Raw genomic sequence first — 17514 nt, forward strand, 5'->3', positions numbered from 1 at the left:
CACCGGACGTAATATTCTCCATCTGTGGCCTTATGTCAAAAGTTCTAAATTTTATTGTGAAATTAAAAATGTGTTGATTTGTACAGATATCTTCTACTCTTCACTATCTCTGAGTCAGCAATCTGTAATGTCTCCTACCCAACCACGTTGTGGGAGCACCTTCACCATACCAACTGCAGCAGTACAAGGAAATCAAACATCACCTTCTCAACAGGTAACAGAGCTTTGGCCTTGATCACTGGTATCTGTGGAAGGAGAAATACACATGATGTTTCAGGGATTGCAATATGATTTATCGGGAATGAAAATGGTGCAGAATTTGACTGTCAGAAATGGAAGGAAAATCCACTCACTTATTGGGAAAAAAGAACTCTTGACTGTCAAAGATATTGTGGAAAAAATAACCTGATAATGGGGCATATGGTCAGGAGCCGGGCAGCAGTGGACAATTCATTTACAAAGAGGTCTGTGAACATAATAGTAAAATACTACACAGAACAAAAATACACACGAGAGACTGAGAAAGCTAGATAACAAACAAGTGGACATCAAGGAGCCCAGAGGTGAATCAGAGCAACGTTCACTTTTATGGTCCCACAGTTCGAGATGTCTAGCACAGAAACAGACTCTTCGGTCCAACCCATCTATGCCAACCAGATATTCTAACCTAATCTATTCCCATTTGCCAGCACTTGTCCAACATCCGTCTGAACCCTTCCTATTCAAATGCCTTTGAAATGTTACAATTTTAGTTGCCCTTTAGGCTCCTTTTGAATCCCCCCCCCCCACCTCCCACCCTAAACCTATATCCTCTAGTTCTGGGCTCCACCAACCCTTGTCTATTTATGCTATCCATGTCCCTCACGATTTTATAAGCCTCTATAACATCACACCTCAGCCTATGACACTCCAGGGAAAATTACCCCAGCCTATTATGCCTCTCTTTACAACTCAAATCCTCCAACACTGGCAACATCCTTGAAAATCAATTCTCAAACCTTTCAAGTTTCAGTACCTCCTTCTGATAGGAGGGAGACCAGAACTGCACATAATATTTCAAAAGTGACCTAACCAATGTCCTGTCCAGCTCCTTTACTCAATGCTCTGACCAATAAAGGAGCGTTGCTCCGAAAGCTAGTGTGCTTCCAATTAAACCTGTTGGACTATAACCTGGTGTTGTGTGATTTTTAACTCTGATCAATAAAGGGAAGCATACGAAATGCCTTTTTCACTGTCCTATCGACCTGCAACTCTACTTTCAAGGAACTATGAACCTGCATTCCAATGTCTCCTTGTTCAGCAAGACTCTCCAAGATCTTACAATTCAGTGTGTGAGTCCTGCTCTGATTTGCTTTTCTAAAGTGCAGCACCTCACATTTATCTAAATTAAACCCTATCTGCCACTCCCCAGCACATTGTCCCATCTGATCAATATTCCATTGTACCCTGAGACAACCTTTATCACTGTCCACAATACCTCCAATTTTGGTGTTACCTACAAACTTACCATCTGTACCACCTCTCTTCACATCGAAATCATTTAAAATGAATGACAAAACAAATCCAGAGAAAAAAAAAATCCATTTCTCTGTGTGTGAATATGCTCTGTGTAAATCCTTTCCTTTGTCTCTCTACCAGAGAAGGCTGCACATGCCTCCCACTGAACTTTGCCCCCTACAAAGCTGGCGGCTGCACGTGTCCAGTGAATCATTGCCCCGAATAAAATGGTGGTGCTTACTCGAGTCAATCGCTGGATGAGGCATTTTCCCGTTTACTGCAAAAACGGGACTAAGTTTCAAATTTGTATTTTCGGATGTCTATAAACCCTCTCAAACCTATACCAACACCATTTCCCTCCCGCTTCCTGCTGTTTATTTCTATCCTCACCAACAGCTCTCCTTTCGCACATTCTGAAACGACTGTGAGGATGATCACGTGGAATAGTCTAGTCCCGCCCCTCATTCACCCTGATTGGTCGGAGGACCAACTGCCTCGCCCGGTCCTCCAGCTCGGTAACTGCCTTTCCATTGGTCCGCCGCTGACATCAATCACCCGGGGCCTATTGTTGGCTGGAGCATGCGGATTGCTTCGTGGCATGTTGCTGTTCATGAGTTACAAGAGTTAAAAATGACATCATCTCAAAACCACCTGATGAAGAAACAGCAAACCTAGTGCTTCCAAATAATCCTGTTGACCAATAATCTGGTGTTCTGTGAATTTTACTTTTGTCCATCCCAATCCAACACCAACACCTCCAAGTCACGAATGAGGGAGGGATGTATAACAGAAGAACTAGGAACAGGAGAAGGCCGTCCTGCCCTTCGAGCCTGCTCTGCCATTCAATAAGATCATGGCTGATCATTTCGTGGACACAACCATTTACCCACGTTCTCACTGTGTCCATTAATTAATTACATTTTTAAAAATCTAACCTAGCTTTAAAAACATTTTCTGAACTAGCATCAACTACTTCCCTGGGCAATGAATTCCATAGAAGTCAAGGAGTTCCTTCTCAATTCAGTCTGAAATTTGCTGCCTCTAGTCTTGTGGTGATGCCCTCTTGTCCTAGCTTCACCTGCCAGTGGAAACACCTTCTCTACTTCTATTTTGTCCATTCCATTCATTATTTTATCTGTTTCCATTCTTCTGATTTCCAATGAATATAATCCCAATCTACTCAGTCTCTGTTAAGACAACCCCCTCAACTCTGGAATCAACCTAGTTAACCTCCTCTGTACCTCCTCTCGTGCCAGTACATCCTTTCTCAACTAAGGTGATAAAAACTACATGCAGTACTCCAGGTGTGGCCTCGCCAACACCCAAATACAGCTGGAACGTTACGTCTGCTTTTAAACACAATCCCTTCAGCAATGAAGAACAAAATTCCATTTGCTTTCTGAACTGATTGTTGTACCTGGTGACCAACCTTCATGCAGAAGGATGCTCAGGTCACTCTGCAGAGCAAATTATGCAACTTTTTAACATTCAAGTTTTTTTTTAAATGTTAGTACAACCAAAGAGTATAAACTTGATATTTACAAACATTCTATTTCATTTGACAGCCCATTGCCCACTCACTCAATGTATCTCTGTTCCTCTGCAAAGTTTCCCAGTCCTCCGCTCACTTTGTTCCGCTAATCATCTTAGTGTCACATGCAAACTTTGACATCCTACATTTGGTTCCAACTCCAAATCATCTGTATTAATTGTAAATAATTGCAGTCCCAGTACCGATGCCGGAGGCACACTACTTATCAATGATTGCCAGCCAGAATAATACTTATTTATCCCCACACTTTGCTTCCTATTAGTCAACCAATCTTCTACCCATTACACCATGCACCCTTATATTATGCAACAGCCTATTGCACAGCATCTTGTTGATGGTCTTTTGGAAATCCAGGTACACCACATCCACTGGATCCCCACTGTCCACCTTTCTTGAAATGTCTTCATAGAATTCCAAAAGATTGGTCAAACATGACCTGCCCTTCATGAACCCATGCTGTGTCTGTACAATGGGACAATTTCTATTGAGATTCCCTGCTATTTCTTCCTTGATAATAGACCCAAGCATCTTTCCCACTACAGAGAATAAACTAACTGGTATATGATTCCCCACTTTTTGTCCACCTCCTTTTTCAAACAGTGGCATCACCTTTGCTGTTTTCCAATCTGCTGGGACTGGCACAGATTCCAGTGAATTTTGGAAAATTACTGCCAGTGCATTTGCTATTTTTCCTGGCATCTCTTTTAGTACCCTGGGAGGCATTCCATCAGGGTCAGGAGACTTTTCTATCATTAGCTCAATTACCTCCAAACAGTCTAAAACTAGCTGTTCCGTAATAATGATAGTTTCCAAATCCTCACCTACTATTGTCTCTTTGCTAGCTACTGGAAAGATATTAGTATCCTCCACTGTGATTTCCCATAACTAAATGCTTCTACTTATTTTCCAAAGGACCAACATTTACTTTAGCCATTCTTTTCTTGTTATATATATTTATACAAACTTTTGCTCTCTGTCTTTATAGTCTGTGCTAGTTTATTTTTCTCATGTTCTATATTACTTTTCTTTATAGCTCTTTTGTGGCTTTCGGTTGACCTTTAACGTTTTCCCAGTTCTAGTTTCATGCTGTTTTTGGCCACTTTGTACACCTTCTCTTTCAATTTGATTTTCCAGAATAGCAACCCAATTCTCCAAGCATTTCACATACTCTTTCATCTTGCAACGGCACTCTCGAGCTGTTTCCCTGTTTTTCATGAGGCAGATCTCACCTTTACGAGTGGTTTCTTCAGCATTCTGGGGCTGGCTTTGCAGGACTGGGGAAGATGCCATAACCATTCCCTGGTCAGCAGTGGAGTTAGGAGTTGTATGAATCTGATAGGTTTGGACATCTCCAGCAGCACCTTGTACAACCACTTGGCTGCCCGGCACAAAGATTTGCAGTCCATCAGGGCTCTGTGCATACTGTATAATGGCTGCTCCAACCTTGGCTGTAGCTACGTTGGTCATTGTTAGTGTCTGGAGCCCTTGCACTTCATCTGTACCATTGTTGCCCAGCTGAATTGCTCCCCCCTGTGTAATAGCAATGTATTGTCCGCTGCTAGTCTGATAGATCGGTGTCTGCATCGTCGTTGTAGTAATGGTTGAGACAGTCTCTGCTTCTGATTTCTCCTCATCGATTTCTTGGCACACTGGGGGATCAGAAGAAAGTTCATTCAGGATTTTCTTGTATGAAGGCCATCTCGATAGAATTTCTCTACATTTCTGAGAGTTAGTCATTCTATCCACAGATTCCTGGGAGTCCTTATTTTCAAGTATAGTAGAAATCTGAATAGTCTGAACTTGAAGGGACTGCGTGACTGAGGAATGAGCTGCTTGGACCTGAACAGTCTTCCCATTCGGCAATTGCACTAAAGTTACTGCTGGACATGTTGTTGATTGGATCCCAGGCATGGTTACCTGCATGGTCACATTATATATTAATGATCAGGATGAAGGGACTGGGGGTATTCCAATGAAGCTTGCTGATCATACGAAGCTAGGTGGACAGGCAAGTAGTACTGAGGAAGTAGGGTGGCTGCAGAAGGATCTAGACAGTTTGGGAGAGTGGTCCAGGAAATGGCTGATGGAATTCAATGTGAGCAAACACGAGGTCTTGCACTTTGGAAAAATGAATACAAGCATGGACTACTTTCTAAACGGTGAGAAAATTCATAAAGCCAAAGTACAAAGGGATCTGGGAGTGCTAGTCGAGGATTCTGTAAAGGTAAACATGCAGGTTGAGTCTGTGATTAAGAAAGCGAATGCAATGTTGTCATTTATCTCAAGAGGGTTGGAATATAAAAGCAGCGATGTGCTACTGAGACTTAAAAAAGCTCTGGTTAGGCCCCATTTGGAGTACTGTGTCCAGTTTTGATCCCCACACCTCAGGAAGGGCATACTGGCACTGGGGTGTGTCCAGCGGAGATTCACACGGATGATCCCTGGAATGGTAGGTCTAACATATGAGGATTGGCTGAGGATCCTTGGATTGTATTCATTGGAGTTTAGAAGGTTAAGGGAGATCTAATAGAAACTTACAAGATAATACATGGCTTGGAAAGAGTGAACTCTAAGAAATTGTTTCCATTAGGTGAGGAGACTAGGACCAGTGGGCACAGCCTTAGAATTAGAGGGGATCAATTCAGAACAGAAATGCGGAAACATTTCTTCAGCCAGAGAGTGGGGCCTGTGGAATTCATTGCCACGGAGTGCAGTGGAGTCTGGGACGCTAAATGTCTTCAAGGCAGAGATTGATAAATTCTTGATGTGACAAGGAATTTTGGGCTACGGGGAGAATGCGGGTAAGTGAAGTTCAAATGCCCATCAGCTATGATTAAATGGCAGAGTGGACTCAATGGGCTGAATGGCCTTACTTCTACTGCCTATGTATTGTGGTCTTATGGTCTAAATTGATCACTTTCCTCAGATACCCATTGCTGAGTATGCCTTTTCATACAGTCCTTCCTTTTCACTGGAATAGACCTTTGTAAAATGTCTTTGAAAATCTTCCACTGCTCATCAACTTCCTACCATAAAATTTTTGTTTCCGGTCTACTTTATCCAGATTCTCTCTCATTCTATTTTAGTTCCCAGTGTTCAAGCACAGGACCCAGTTATTAGATTGTATCTTCACACTCTCCATATGTATTCTAATTCAACCATACGGTGATCGCTTCTTCCCAGGGGATCCCTAACTCTGAAGTCATTAATTATTCCTGCCTCATTGCACAGGGCCAGATCTTGGATAGCTTACTCCGTTGTCAGTTCCATTTCATACTGTTCAAGAAAACTATCATGGATACACTTAATGAACACCTCAAGGCTACCTTGAAAAAGCTGGTTTGACCAATCTACATGTAGATTAAAATCACCCAGGATAACAGCTGTACCATTTTTAGAGGCATTAATTATTTATTTGTTTATTGGCCATCCCAATGTGATGTTATTATTTGGTGGCCTATACACTACGCCTATCAGTGACTTTCTTGTTAGAATTTTTACTGCAGCATTCCTGTTTCTCCTAATATATGGCAAGAACAACAACCACTTGCATTGTATGGAACTTTCACAATGGCACATCTCCTAAGATGCAATGAGGCAGGAATAATTAATGACTTCAGAGTTAGGGATCCCCTGGGAAGAAGCGATCACTGTATGGTTGAATTAGAATACATATGGATGATCAAAACATTGATTAAAGAGAATGATTTTAAAGTACATCTTAAAAGGAGGATAGAGAAGGTTAGGGAGGGTATTCCACAGACTTCTGCCCTTGACAGCTCCAACTGTGGAGTGATGCAGGTGGAGTGGGTTGGAAAGGGAATGTGCAAAAGGAAAATGGAAGAGCGCAAGCAGTGCATAAAGTTTTAAGGACAGAGGAGGTTCCAAACTCAGTCTGTCTGTCATAGAGAGTACGGCTGCCTCAAGGATTTTGAAGTACTGTCACAGATTTATGCATGTCATGACTATAGTGCTAAAAGAGATTTCTGCTGTCTTAAACATAGTGACGGATCTTATATTGTGGGCTTATGAAACATCACTGATCTCTACCAAACATGTCCGAGGTAGAGTCAGGGCAATAATAAGATGCTGCAACAGGAGGGGAACAGGTAACTCCATACAAAACCCTACTCCTTCTCACTTATTTTCACCTCCAAAACTGAGGGATTTCCAGAAAAGCACCTTTATATCCCACCAAAACATTTTACCCCACAATCGTGGTATATGGCTGTGCACAAGGAAGAGTGGAACACACCATGTTGGGACCCTGAAACACTTGGTAAAGACTAAAATCATGTGAGTATTGAGATTGTATTGTATGCGTTTTCTATTGTTTTTACTCGGTTCCTGACTTCCCTTGTTTTCCCTCATGAACCTGTTCAAAGTTGTTTTTACACACACCTACATCACCTGTGAATTGAACGCCCGCCTCTCGGTCGAGGATTTGGGATATTTTCACCGCATCACAAGCCATCGACTCCGACTTCCCTTGTCCCTAAATGTTTCTGTTGCTTAGCTGCTGAGTCGCGCCTCAATCAACACTGCAATTGGGAGGAAGGGGCGGAACTACAGGACAGAGCAGCGTCCGGACCTCCAACCAGAGTGAGTGAGGAGCGGGGCCAATGCATTCTCGGGAGTGAACGCTTCAGGATTGGTCAGAAAGTAAACTGTTTTGCAGGTGTTCAAAGTTTGGGAGAAGATTTGTAGCTCGGGTGCTCGTTGTTATGGTTCTGTTCGCTGAGCTGGGAATTTGTCTTGCAAACGTTTCATTCCCTGTCTAGGTGACATCCTCAGTGCTTGGGAGCCTCCTGTGAAGCGCTTCTGTGATGTTTCCTCTGGCATTTATAGTGGCCTGTCTCTGCCGCTTCCGGTTGTCAGTTCCAGCTGTCCGCTGGAGTGACCAGTATATTGGGTCCAGGTCGATGTGTTTGTTGATAGAGTCTGTGGATGAGTGCCATGCCTCTAGGAATTCCCTGGCTGTTCTCTGTTTGGCTTGTCCTATAATAGCAGTGTTGTCCCAGTCGAACTCATGTTGCTTGTTGTCTGCGTGTGTGGCTACTAAGGATAGCTGGTCGTGTTGTTTCGTGCCTAGTCGGTGTTCATGGATACGGATCACAACATAGTGGAGCACGAAACTCCTCATAAAACAATGTGAGATTTTAAAGAAATCGTTAAGATGTAAATCTGACAATATACATATTTCCAATCGATTTACATAACTCGAGTAGCAAACTTATTTTCAAACTCCCGGAACGATTGGTAATTTACATATCTGACCGGTATGGTTAAAATGGACGAAAAAATCTATATGCATATTAACCATCTCAATGGTTGTAATTCGACAGAGCCATTATTAATGTCTAATATTTCGCCCATAATTCTGTGCAGTTATGACCATTCTCTATAAACTCATTGATAACCTCCGACGCACGCGTAGTTTGGTTTGTATGCAGAGCATGCGCAGTGTCTCATTAACCAGGACACAGCGAGTCATGGAGCAGCTTTCTCCGGATGCGACTACGATCGGCTTCAGAGAGCGGCGTGTGGGAGATTCACTGGGAGAAAGACTTCATAAGACGCGGATATAGGTGAAAAAACCCGAAAAAGACTATCCAGGCTCGGATAAGGAGATGGTGGTCTCCGTCGGGAAAGCGGCCCAGGGCCACGGCCGCCATTTGTTTGAGGGAAGAGGGAGCGAAGGCCTCAGAGCCGCCATCTTGAGAAGGTCAATGAGCAGGAGGGCGGGGCTATCGGGGTCGAGGACAATCGGAGGAAAGACCCACCTGAGATCACTTCACTCAAGACATGAATGCACACGGTGGATTTTTCTTAACATCAGCAATTGTTTAATACTCACAGGTTTTTAATTAAATCTTTTTTGAAGTATTTAATTCATATCAATCATTTGCAATGGTGGGATTTGAACCTGTGTCAGCGCACATTTGCTGATTTTCTGGATAAATTGTCTCACAATAATGCCCCTCGGCTATCTCTTCGCCTGCTCACATTCTGCGCATTCGAGTGCAACATAAATCAAAACCCTTTCTTCCTGCACAATTGTTTGATCTTGCACTCTGGTGATATCACTTCGTATCTCTCCATGTGGTATCCCTCACTGTGTGGGTCTAATCGCTGCCTCTGTCATTGTCCCTCGCTCTTGCAGCTTCTCCAGATCCTGAGCAAACAGAATTCTCCACTCCAGATAGACGATGGATACTGGGATGTTCCAGATTTCTGTTGGACTCAGTGCCATTTGACATGTGTAGCCCTCACTGCATCAGTCTAATTTCCCATTCTGTCTATCTGTCTGTAGGTACTCAGGAAGGTCCTGATCTAATAGACTTCCCAGCTGCTGGATGTCTCATCCATCCCTCATTGAAGGTGGTTTGTCAGCCAGAGAGACACAGGGCAGGGAGATCTGGAGCCTTCAATAAATCCTGCAGTGAGGTAAGATCACTCTCAGTGCACAGAGCAGAGAGCAATGAGAGGATTCCAAACATCAGCTAACAGGACATGTCAAGCTATAGTGCTGGAGGGGAGCACAGTACAGACACACCCCAGGTTCAGTCACCGCCTTTACTGCAAGTTTTCTTGTACTAAGACAACATCGGGAGTGTCACAGTTATCAATCCAAGCCTGTGCTGTCTTAATGAGCATCAATACAAAAGCGGAGAAAGCAGACCTTCCACAAGAGGGTGGGAATGTTCCGTTCTGTGTTCCCCCTCCCGCTTGTCTTGTGGATCAGTGTCTTCAATCATTCTAACGCCAAAAACATTTCCTATCTCTGTTCTTTCCTCCCCTCTTACCAATCACTTCACACATTTGATACCTGCTCCCATCCAGACTACCATCCATATCTCTCTAACTTACTTCAGTCTCGACAACATGCCTTGTCACGATAGTCCACTCCCCCAATAACCCAAGACTTAGGGTCTGTTTCTGTGCTGCATGACTCTCTGGCTGAAGTCATCAATGCTGACCAGGTTTCCTGAACTGAGTGTGTTGCATTTCCCTGCATTTGGACCATGGCCCTTCAAACCTTCTCCCCTCCATGTTCCTGCCCAAATGTCTTTTCCATGTTGTAATTGTTCTTGTTTCTCCCATGTGCCCCTGGCAGTCCATTCCCTATATGAACCGTCCTCTGTGGAAAATGTTGCCCCTCAGCTCCCTAAGTCAATCTTTGCTCTCGGTCACTCCTCATGCCTTACCCATTCTGCCGGGGGTACACAACCCCTCCCCGGTACAGATTTCCCTCAGGCTTACCTATCCCGCTGTGGGAAACAATACCGCTCCAGTACTGAATCTTTCGGGCCTTATCCATCCTGAAGTGGGACACAACACCTCCCTGGTACAGACTCCCCTTGGGACATACCCATCCTGCTGTGGGACACAACCCCTCCCTGGTGCAGACTGCCCTTTAGGCCTTAACCATCCTGAAGTGGGACACAATCCCTCACCGGTACAGATGGCCCTCGGGCCTTGCCCATTCTGCTGTGGGACTGAACTCCTCCCTGGTAAAGTCTAATCTTGAGCCTTGCCCACCCTGCAGTTGGACACAACCCCACTTGGGTACAGTTTTCCCTCTGGCCTTACCCATCCTGCTGTGGAACACATTCCATCCCCAATACAGACTGTCCTCAGGCCTTGCCCATCTTGCTGTGGGACCGAACTCCTCCACGGTACAGTCTATTCTTGAGCCTTACCCATCCTACTTTGGGATGCATACTCTCCCCGGTACAGATTACCCTCTGGCCTGAACCATCCTGCAGTGGGACATGACCCATCCCCGATACAGACTCCTCTCGGGCCTTCCACATCCTGCTGTGGGACACAACCCTCCCAGGAACAGACTCCCCTCTGGCCTAACCCATCTTGCTGTGGGACACATCCCCTCCCCAGTACAGAGACCCCTTGGGCCTTACCCATCCTGCTGTGGGACACAACCCCTCCCCAGTACAGAGTCCTCTCGGGCATTACCCATCCTGCTGTGGGACAGGTTGACAATTTTATTGAATAGAATCCCTCCAGTGTGGAAACAGGCCCTTGGTCCAGCAAGTCCACACTGACCCAAATACTTAGAAACAGTGATCGCTGAATTGGTTAAAAACTCTGCAGTTACATTGGGCAGTTTAAAAGTTTTGCTGTATTGGTAATATATTCCTTTTCTTCAAACAGGTTACAGTTTTATTAAAGCAGCAGATGTTCATTGCGAGAGTGTCTCTGTTAAACTAAAATCTGTTCTGTTCTCTGTGTAACAGGCTGTTGTTGTGTGCGATGGACTGTCACTAACAGTGTAATTGACCCATGAGTCCTTGATCAGGTTTCCTTTGTCTGTAAATCTAGTGATCAGTGAACTATGCATCTGCTCTTCTTAGCGAAAACAAAGAATCATTTCTCAATGAAAAAACAGCACATCACAAGGCTACTTCATGGATTTTTGGCACACACCACCGACCAGTGTATCTTTTAAGTCTTTTTTTCTGAAGAATTCTGAACTCGATCTGTAACTCTGACAGTATCTGTATTGCTTGTCAGTTGGTGGAGAATTCCGCCTCTTTGTTCTGAGCTGTTGTGATGCAGGCGGTGGCTTCATTCTGTCTCTGCCAAGCTTGTTTTCTCCTTCTGCTGTGATTCTGGGAGAATCCTTTCTGCAGGTTAGAATATTCAATAAGTGAACATTGAATGATTTTGACTCTAACAGAGTAATGGCCTTGTTTTCATCTAATTATTCACTTTCCATTTCCTGGTTGTGTTGAATGTTACAGAAACAGGCTCTGAGCAATGTTTCCATTCACTTGTGTTGGAGTCACTGACAGCCACATGGTCAGTCAGTTTCAGGCTGATGGATCAGTTTCTCTGTCCTATTAGATGTTGGTCACTTGCTCAGTTTCCGATGGCTCACCTCAGTGTCAGTCCATCAGCTGCTGAAACTCTCCATCCAGCATTTGTTCCCTCTCACCATGACTACCCAATACAGTCCCAGCTTGTCTCCCACATTCTACCTCTATATACTCATGATCACCTCAGATTCTCCTGTCAGTATCCTTACAGCGAGTCACGTAGGTCATCCACCTCCATTTCACACTGCTCTACATTACATTACATTACAAATGTAATTTCAGAATTCCATTCATTGCATTTAAATACACCCCTGATCTTGTCCTGTCCAAACATCCAGGTTCCATCAGGTAGGTGGGTGCCCGCGTGGTTGGGTTGGAGCAACAGCAGGACACGCTGAGGATCGTACAGGGGGCAAAGATGGGGTAGGATGCAGAATGTTTAAGGAGCGAGCGCTGGTGTATTGTTGGGGATAGCTTCTCAGGGGAGTAGCACAGCGGTAGCCAGGTCTATAACACCACGACTCAATGGCCTGAGTTATCGGGAGAGGTTGGACAGGCTGGGACATTTTTCTTCAGAGCATAGGAGACATAAGGAAGATCTTATAGAAATGTATATGATCATGAGAGGCATGGATAGGGTGAATGCATTCAGTCTTTTTCCCAGGGTTGAAGAATTGAGGACTAGAGGGCATCAGTTTAAGGTTAGAGGGGAAAGAATAAAATGGAACGTTAGCAGCAACTTTTTTTACACAGATGCTGATTCTCATACGGAATGAGCTGTCAGTGGAAGTGGCTGAGGCAGGTACATTAACAACATTTAAAAGGCATTTGGACAAATACATGGATAGGAAAGGATTAGAAGGATACGGGGCATGTGCAGGGAAATGGGGTTGCCATGGATGGACATTATGGTTGCCAGGGATCAGTCTGGCCCCTAGGGCCTCTCCCTGTGCTGTCGGGCTCTATGACTCTATAACTGACTCTGCTGTAGAACAAGGTCGGGCAAAATCCAAGAGAGCAAAAATAGGAGGAGAACCACTAGTTGGGTGTATAGACAGGTGTTACTGTGGCTGCGTCCGAGACTCCAGGATGGAATGTTGTATCCCTGGTGCCTGGGTCAAGGATATCTCTGAGCATTTGCTTGAAATTCTGAACTGGGAGAATGGGAGGCCAGAGGTCATGGTGCACATTGCTAACAATGACACGGGTAGAAAGAGAGACGAGATCCTGAGGAGTAAGCACAGGAAGTAGGGTGACTGAAAAGCAGGACCTTGAGGGTAGTAATCACTGCGTTACCACCAGTACCATGTGCTTGTGAGACAAGGAATTGAAAGATAGCAGAGATGAATGAATGGCTGAAGAGCTGGTACAGGGGGAGAATTTCAGGATCTTGAATCATTGGGATCTCTTCTGGAGCAGGGGTGACCTGAACAAGAGGGGAACTGATATCCTCACAAGGAGGGTTGCTCCTGCTACAAGGGAAGGGTTTAGCCGAGAATGGCAACGTACTGGGAATCACATCAGCAGGGCAGCAGGTGGGGGGAAGGAAGGTCAAAAGATGTAAACGAGTCAATCAGAAAGGAAATACAGAGAAATGAACACCATAGTACGAATGGGCTGATTGTGTTAATTTCAACATAAGGCGCAACATAACTAAGGTAGATAAGCTCAGATCCGATATTGTGGGCATTCCAGAGATTTGGTTCGGAGAAGGACAGGACTGGCTGCTCAAGATTCCAGGGTTTCATTCTTTCAGACGAGATGGAAAGGAGGGTAAAAGAGGTGGAGGAGTTGCATTACCAATCGGGTGAATGTTACGTCTGCACTCAGGACATACTGGAGGGGCTCGTCCACTGAGGCAACATGGATAAGAAGGAGGCAGTTGATGGGATTATACTATAGGACCCTCAATCTGCCAACGATACCTTGAGATACAAATATCTTGGCAGATAATGGAAAGAGGCAATAACAACAGAGTTCTCAAAGTGACTTTATCTTCCCCACCATTTGCTGGCAGTACTTTAGAGCAAGAGGCTGAGACGGTGCAGAGTTTATTAAGTGTAACCAAGAGGGTTTTTTGAAATAGTAATGTAAAGGAGGGGGAGGGGCCATAGTGAACCTTATATTGCTGAAAGAGCCTGGCCAGGTGACTGACCTTTCAGTGGGAGACCATTTTGGAAACAGTGATCACAACTTAAGTTTTTTTTTTAAGGCAGCTACGAGTAAATGGGATGTTTCTAAATTGTGGGATTGAAAATGATGTCAGTATTAGGAAGGAGCTAGGCAGTGTTAATTGGGAGGAGCTGTCATCAGACAATGCCACATTGGGCACATGGGAGTTAGATAAAGGCTTGCTGATCGGAGTTCACGACCAGCATGTTCCAGTAAGGAGGAGGGATAAGGCTGGCAAAGTAAGGACCCCTTGGATAACAAGGGAGGCTGGGACTTTAGTCAAACGGGGAAAAAAACAAGCCTATGCAAGATTTGGGAAGCTAGAATTGGACATGGCATGTGAGGAATGTTTTAAAAAAAACAAAAGCCGGAAGGAACCTGAACAGGGAATGAGCAGAGCAAGGAGGGGCATGCCCTTCGCAAGTAGGGTTAAAGTGAATCCCAAATCGGTCTGGAGATAATTACCCACAAGAGGATATGAACATGGATCATTACAACACAGTACCGGCCTTTTGGCCCTCAATGTTGCACCGACCTTTGAAAAAATCTGATGCCTATCTAACCTACATCTTTCCAATATTACCCATATGTATGTCCAATGCCCATTTAAATGCCCTTTGCGTCAGCGATTCTACTACTGTTGCCGGCAATTAAGTCACCTCTCGACCTTCTTCTCTCCAACTAAAACAGCCTCCATTCCCTCAGCCTTTCCTTGTAAGACCTTCCTTTCATACCAGGCCATATCCCAGTAAATCTCCTCTGAACTCTTTCCACAGCTTCCACATAACTAGGAAAGAGGTCGGGCCAGTCAAGACGAAAGGAAGGAACTTTTGCTTGAAGTCAATGGCAGTGGACGAGATCCTAAATAATTACTTTGCGTCAGCATTCACCCAGGAAAAGGATATAGAGGATAATGAGATTTGTGTGGAGCATGCTAATGTGCTCGGACATTTTTGAGGTCGAGAAAGAAGCGTTAAATTTCTTGAAGAGCATGAAAGTGGATTAATCCTGAGGACCCGATGTTAGCTACCCCAGGTTATTTGAGAAAGGCAAGAGAGGAGATGTTTGGGGTCTTGGCCATGATTTTTGAGTCCTCGCTAGCCACTGGAAAGGTCGCAGAGGACTTGTGAGTAAGCTTATGGTTTTCCTCTCTTCAAGAAGGGAAACAGGGACAATCCAGGAAATTATAGCCTGGTGAGTCTCACCTCAGTGGTTGGGAAGCTTTGGACAGAATTCTTATGGATAGGATTTATGTGCATTTGGTAAAGAATGAACTAATTAGGGACAGTCAGCGCAGCGTCATGAGATGCACAGGGTTGACGGTCAAAATGTTTTACCCAGAGTTGAAAGATCTTTACTAGAGAATGTGCATTTAAGGTGAGAGGGGGAGAGCTCAAAGCAAATGTGAGGGGTAATATGTTTTCCACAGAGAGTAGTCGGAATCTTGAACATGCTGCCAGGGATGGTATAGGACGCAGATATGAGAGGGGTGTTTAAGGGATTTTTGGGTAAGCATGTGAATATGCAAGGATATGGAACAAAGATAGGCAGAAAATATGAGTTTAATTTGGTGTCACATTCAGCATAACATTATGGGCTGAAGGGCCCGTTCCTGTGCTGTACTCTTCTTTGTTGTGTTTCTTTTGTTACAACATGACGGTGAACCCCTCTGTTAATTAAACCAAACACCCAGAAAAGTTCACCTCACCAAATAATCTGTTAAAGACTGAGTGACAGAAAACTCACAAATTCCAGTATTTAAAGAAAATAGCATCAATTTATTTTTAACTTGAAATGTGAATATTAAACAACTATTCATAAATCTAAGCTCTCCCTTTCTCTTCACTACTTATTATCTGCCTCCAGCTCTATAACTATACGTTCTTTCAATAAGACACTTATTAAAATTACATCAATTTAATTTCAAACCCACACAGTGACTCGTGTCTTTTGTGTCTTTCTGCTTATGGCGGAGGATCTCCCTGGGTCATCGTTGTCTTCATTTACTCTGAGTATGTTTCATTTGAAAAGGTACCCTTTGATTGAGAGACTTTCCTAATTTATTGGCGAGCAAGATGTTAACTCTCCCAGAGAGCAGTTACTCTTTGACCAGTTTTTAAAATGTCAGCATTTTAATTGCCCCCATTAGATCATCTCATTGGCTTGTGGCTGGCAAAACAATTAATTCAAACTCGATTGGGTTTTGGAATCTTGAGGTATAATTTAAACTGATAAGTTAAATTTGAATTATTATCAAAACAGCAACCAACTCAGGTCTATATTTCACAGCCAAATGTTACATTTGTTTGCTTTCCCAGTACACTCTGGGATTGCTGGCCAGTCATATACACAGGTAATTGTAAGCCCTCATTTCAGCAGAGCGTTCTCTCTCTCGCTCTCTCTCTCTCTCTCACCTTCACCTTTATAAAACTTTGAGCATTATCTTATCAGCAAGTTCATTTATTAAAGTGACAAGCAGCAGATGGTTTACATAACCTTTTTGGCTTAATATTTCAATTTCAACATAAAACAATGGCTTGTGTTTGTGAGAGGATCATGTTGCTGTGTGCAACAGACTGTCACTAATAAGATTATGCTCCCAATAACGCAGATTTCCTTTGTCTGTAAATTCTGCACGAAGTGATTTAAACACCTGGAAAGGGGTTTGGTTTTACAGTGTGATTTCCATTAATGCACTTAGTGGTCATCAGGCAGACAGATGGACACAGATAGGTGCAAATTTGTTTTCTTCCCTGAAGGAAGCACACGCTGCCATCAGAGTGTTTGTAACAGAAGGGCACTGACTCATTCCTGGGACTGGAGGTTGTTTATAAAGTGGGACTAAATGGGTGAGTACTGCATGTGAATAAGAGGTGTTTTCATTGAACTGGATATTATGACCAAAGAGATTGGCAGGGTTGATGTTGGCAGCTGTCTCTGCTGATAGGAATCTACAATGGGTCACAGTCTCCGGACTGGAGAGCAGCCTGAGTGACTGAGATAAGGAGAAATGACCTCACTTAAACACCTGGGAATCTGTGATCATTTCCACCTCAAGAATGGAATCACTGACTACATTCCAGAGAATAATTTGCAATGTTTGCGATACAAAGTGGATCAAAAGATGTTGCAGAAACTGGGTGAGTTCGGAAAAGTTAACGATGATGTTACTAAAATGAACACAAATGCTGTGGCTGCTGGAAATTTGAAACAGGCTGGCCGCAACTGTAGAGAGAGAGAAGTAGAGTTAATGTTTTACATTTGATGTAAATTTTAAGCGGAACAAAGAATGTTATTAAGCTGTGGTCAGACTGCTGGGGCCAAATGGTATCATTCTGTCTGTGGTTGAAGTTTTTGTTGGAGAAACAATCCCCTCATTTGCTTGACTGTGGCACTGTGATTGCGCTATTGAAACAGCAAGGACTCTTTCTGGGTCTCATTGATGTCTGGATG

The 17514-nt window shown here is 43.9% G+C and overlaps 1 protein-coding gene and 2 long non-coding RNA genes across 4 annotated transcripts in view; 2 read left to right on the plus strand and 1 right to left on the minus strand.

The window, feature by feature from the left end:
• LOC140470141 (uncharacterized) overlaps positions 1 to 17514 on the plus strand; it is a 766637-nt gene that overhangs the window by 159703 nt on the left and 589420 nt on the right. The window lies entirely within an intron of this gene.
• Positions 3875 to 8460, minus strand: LOC140469992 (cyclic AMP-responsive element-binding protein 1-like). The gene is made up of 2 exons (XM_072566463.1): positions 7460 to 8460; positions 3875 to 4698 (listed from the first exon to the last, which is right to left on the minus strand). Exons 1-2 carry the CDS (start codon positions 7521 to 7523, stop codon positions 4067 to 4069), a joined length of 696 nt encoding a protein of 231 aa, XP_072422564.1. The 5' UTR covers positions 7524 to 8460; the 3' UTR covers positions 3875 to 4066.
• Positions 9372 to 17514, plus strand: part of LOC140469978 (uncharacterized) — a 29785-nt gene continuing 21642 nt past the window's right edge. For both annotated transcript variants that reach the window (XR_011956250.1, XR_011956251.1), the window contains exon 1: positions 9372 to 9496. This is a non-coding gene — a long non-coding RNA (uncharacterized lncRNA). The remainder of the gene's footprint in view (positions 9497 to 17514) is intronic.

This window comes from Chiloscyllium punctatum, chromosome 50 (genome assembly GCF_047496795.1).
Source record: "Chiloscyllium punctatum isolate Juve2018m chromosome 50, sChiPun1.3, whole genome shotgun sequence".
NCBI classification, from domain to species: domain Eukaryota; kingdom Metazoa; phylum Chordata; class Chondrichthyes; order Orectolobiformes; family Hemiscylliidae; genus Chiloscyllium; species Chiloscyllium punctatum.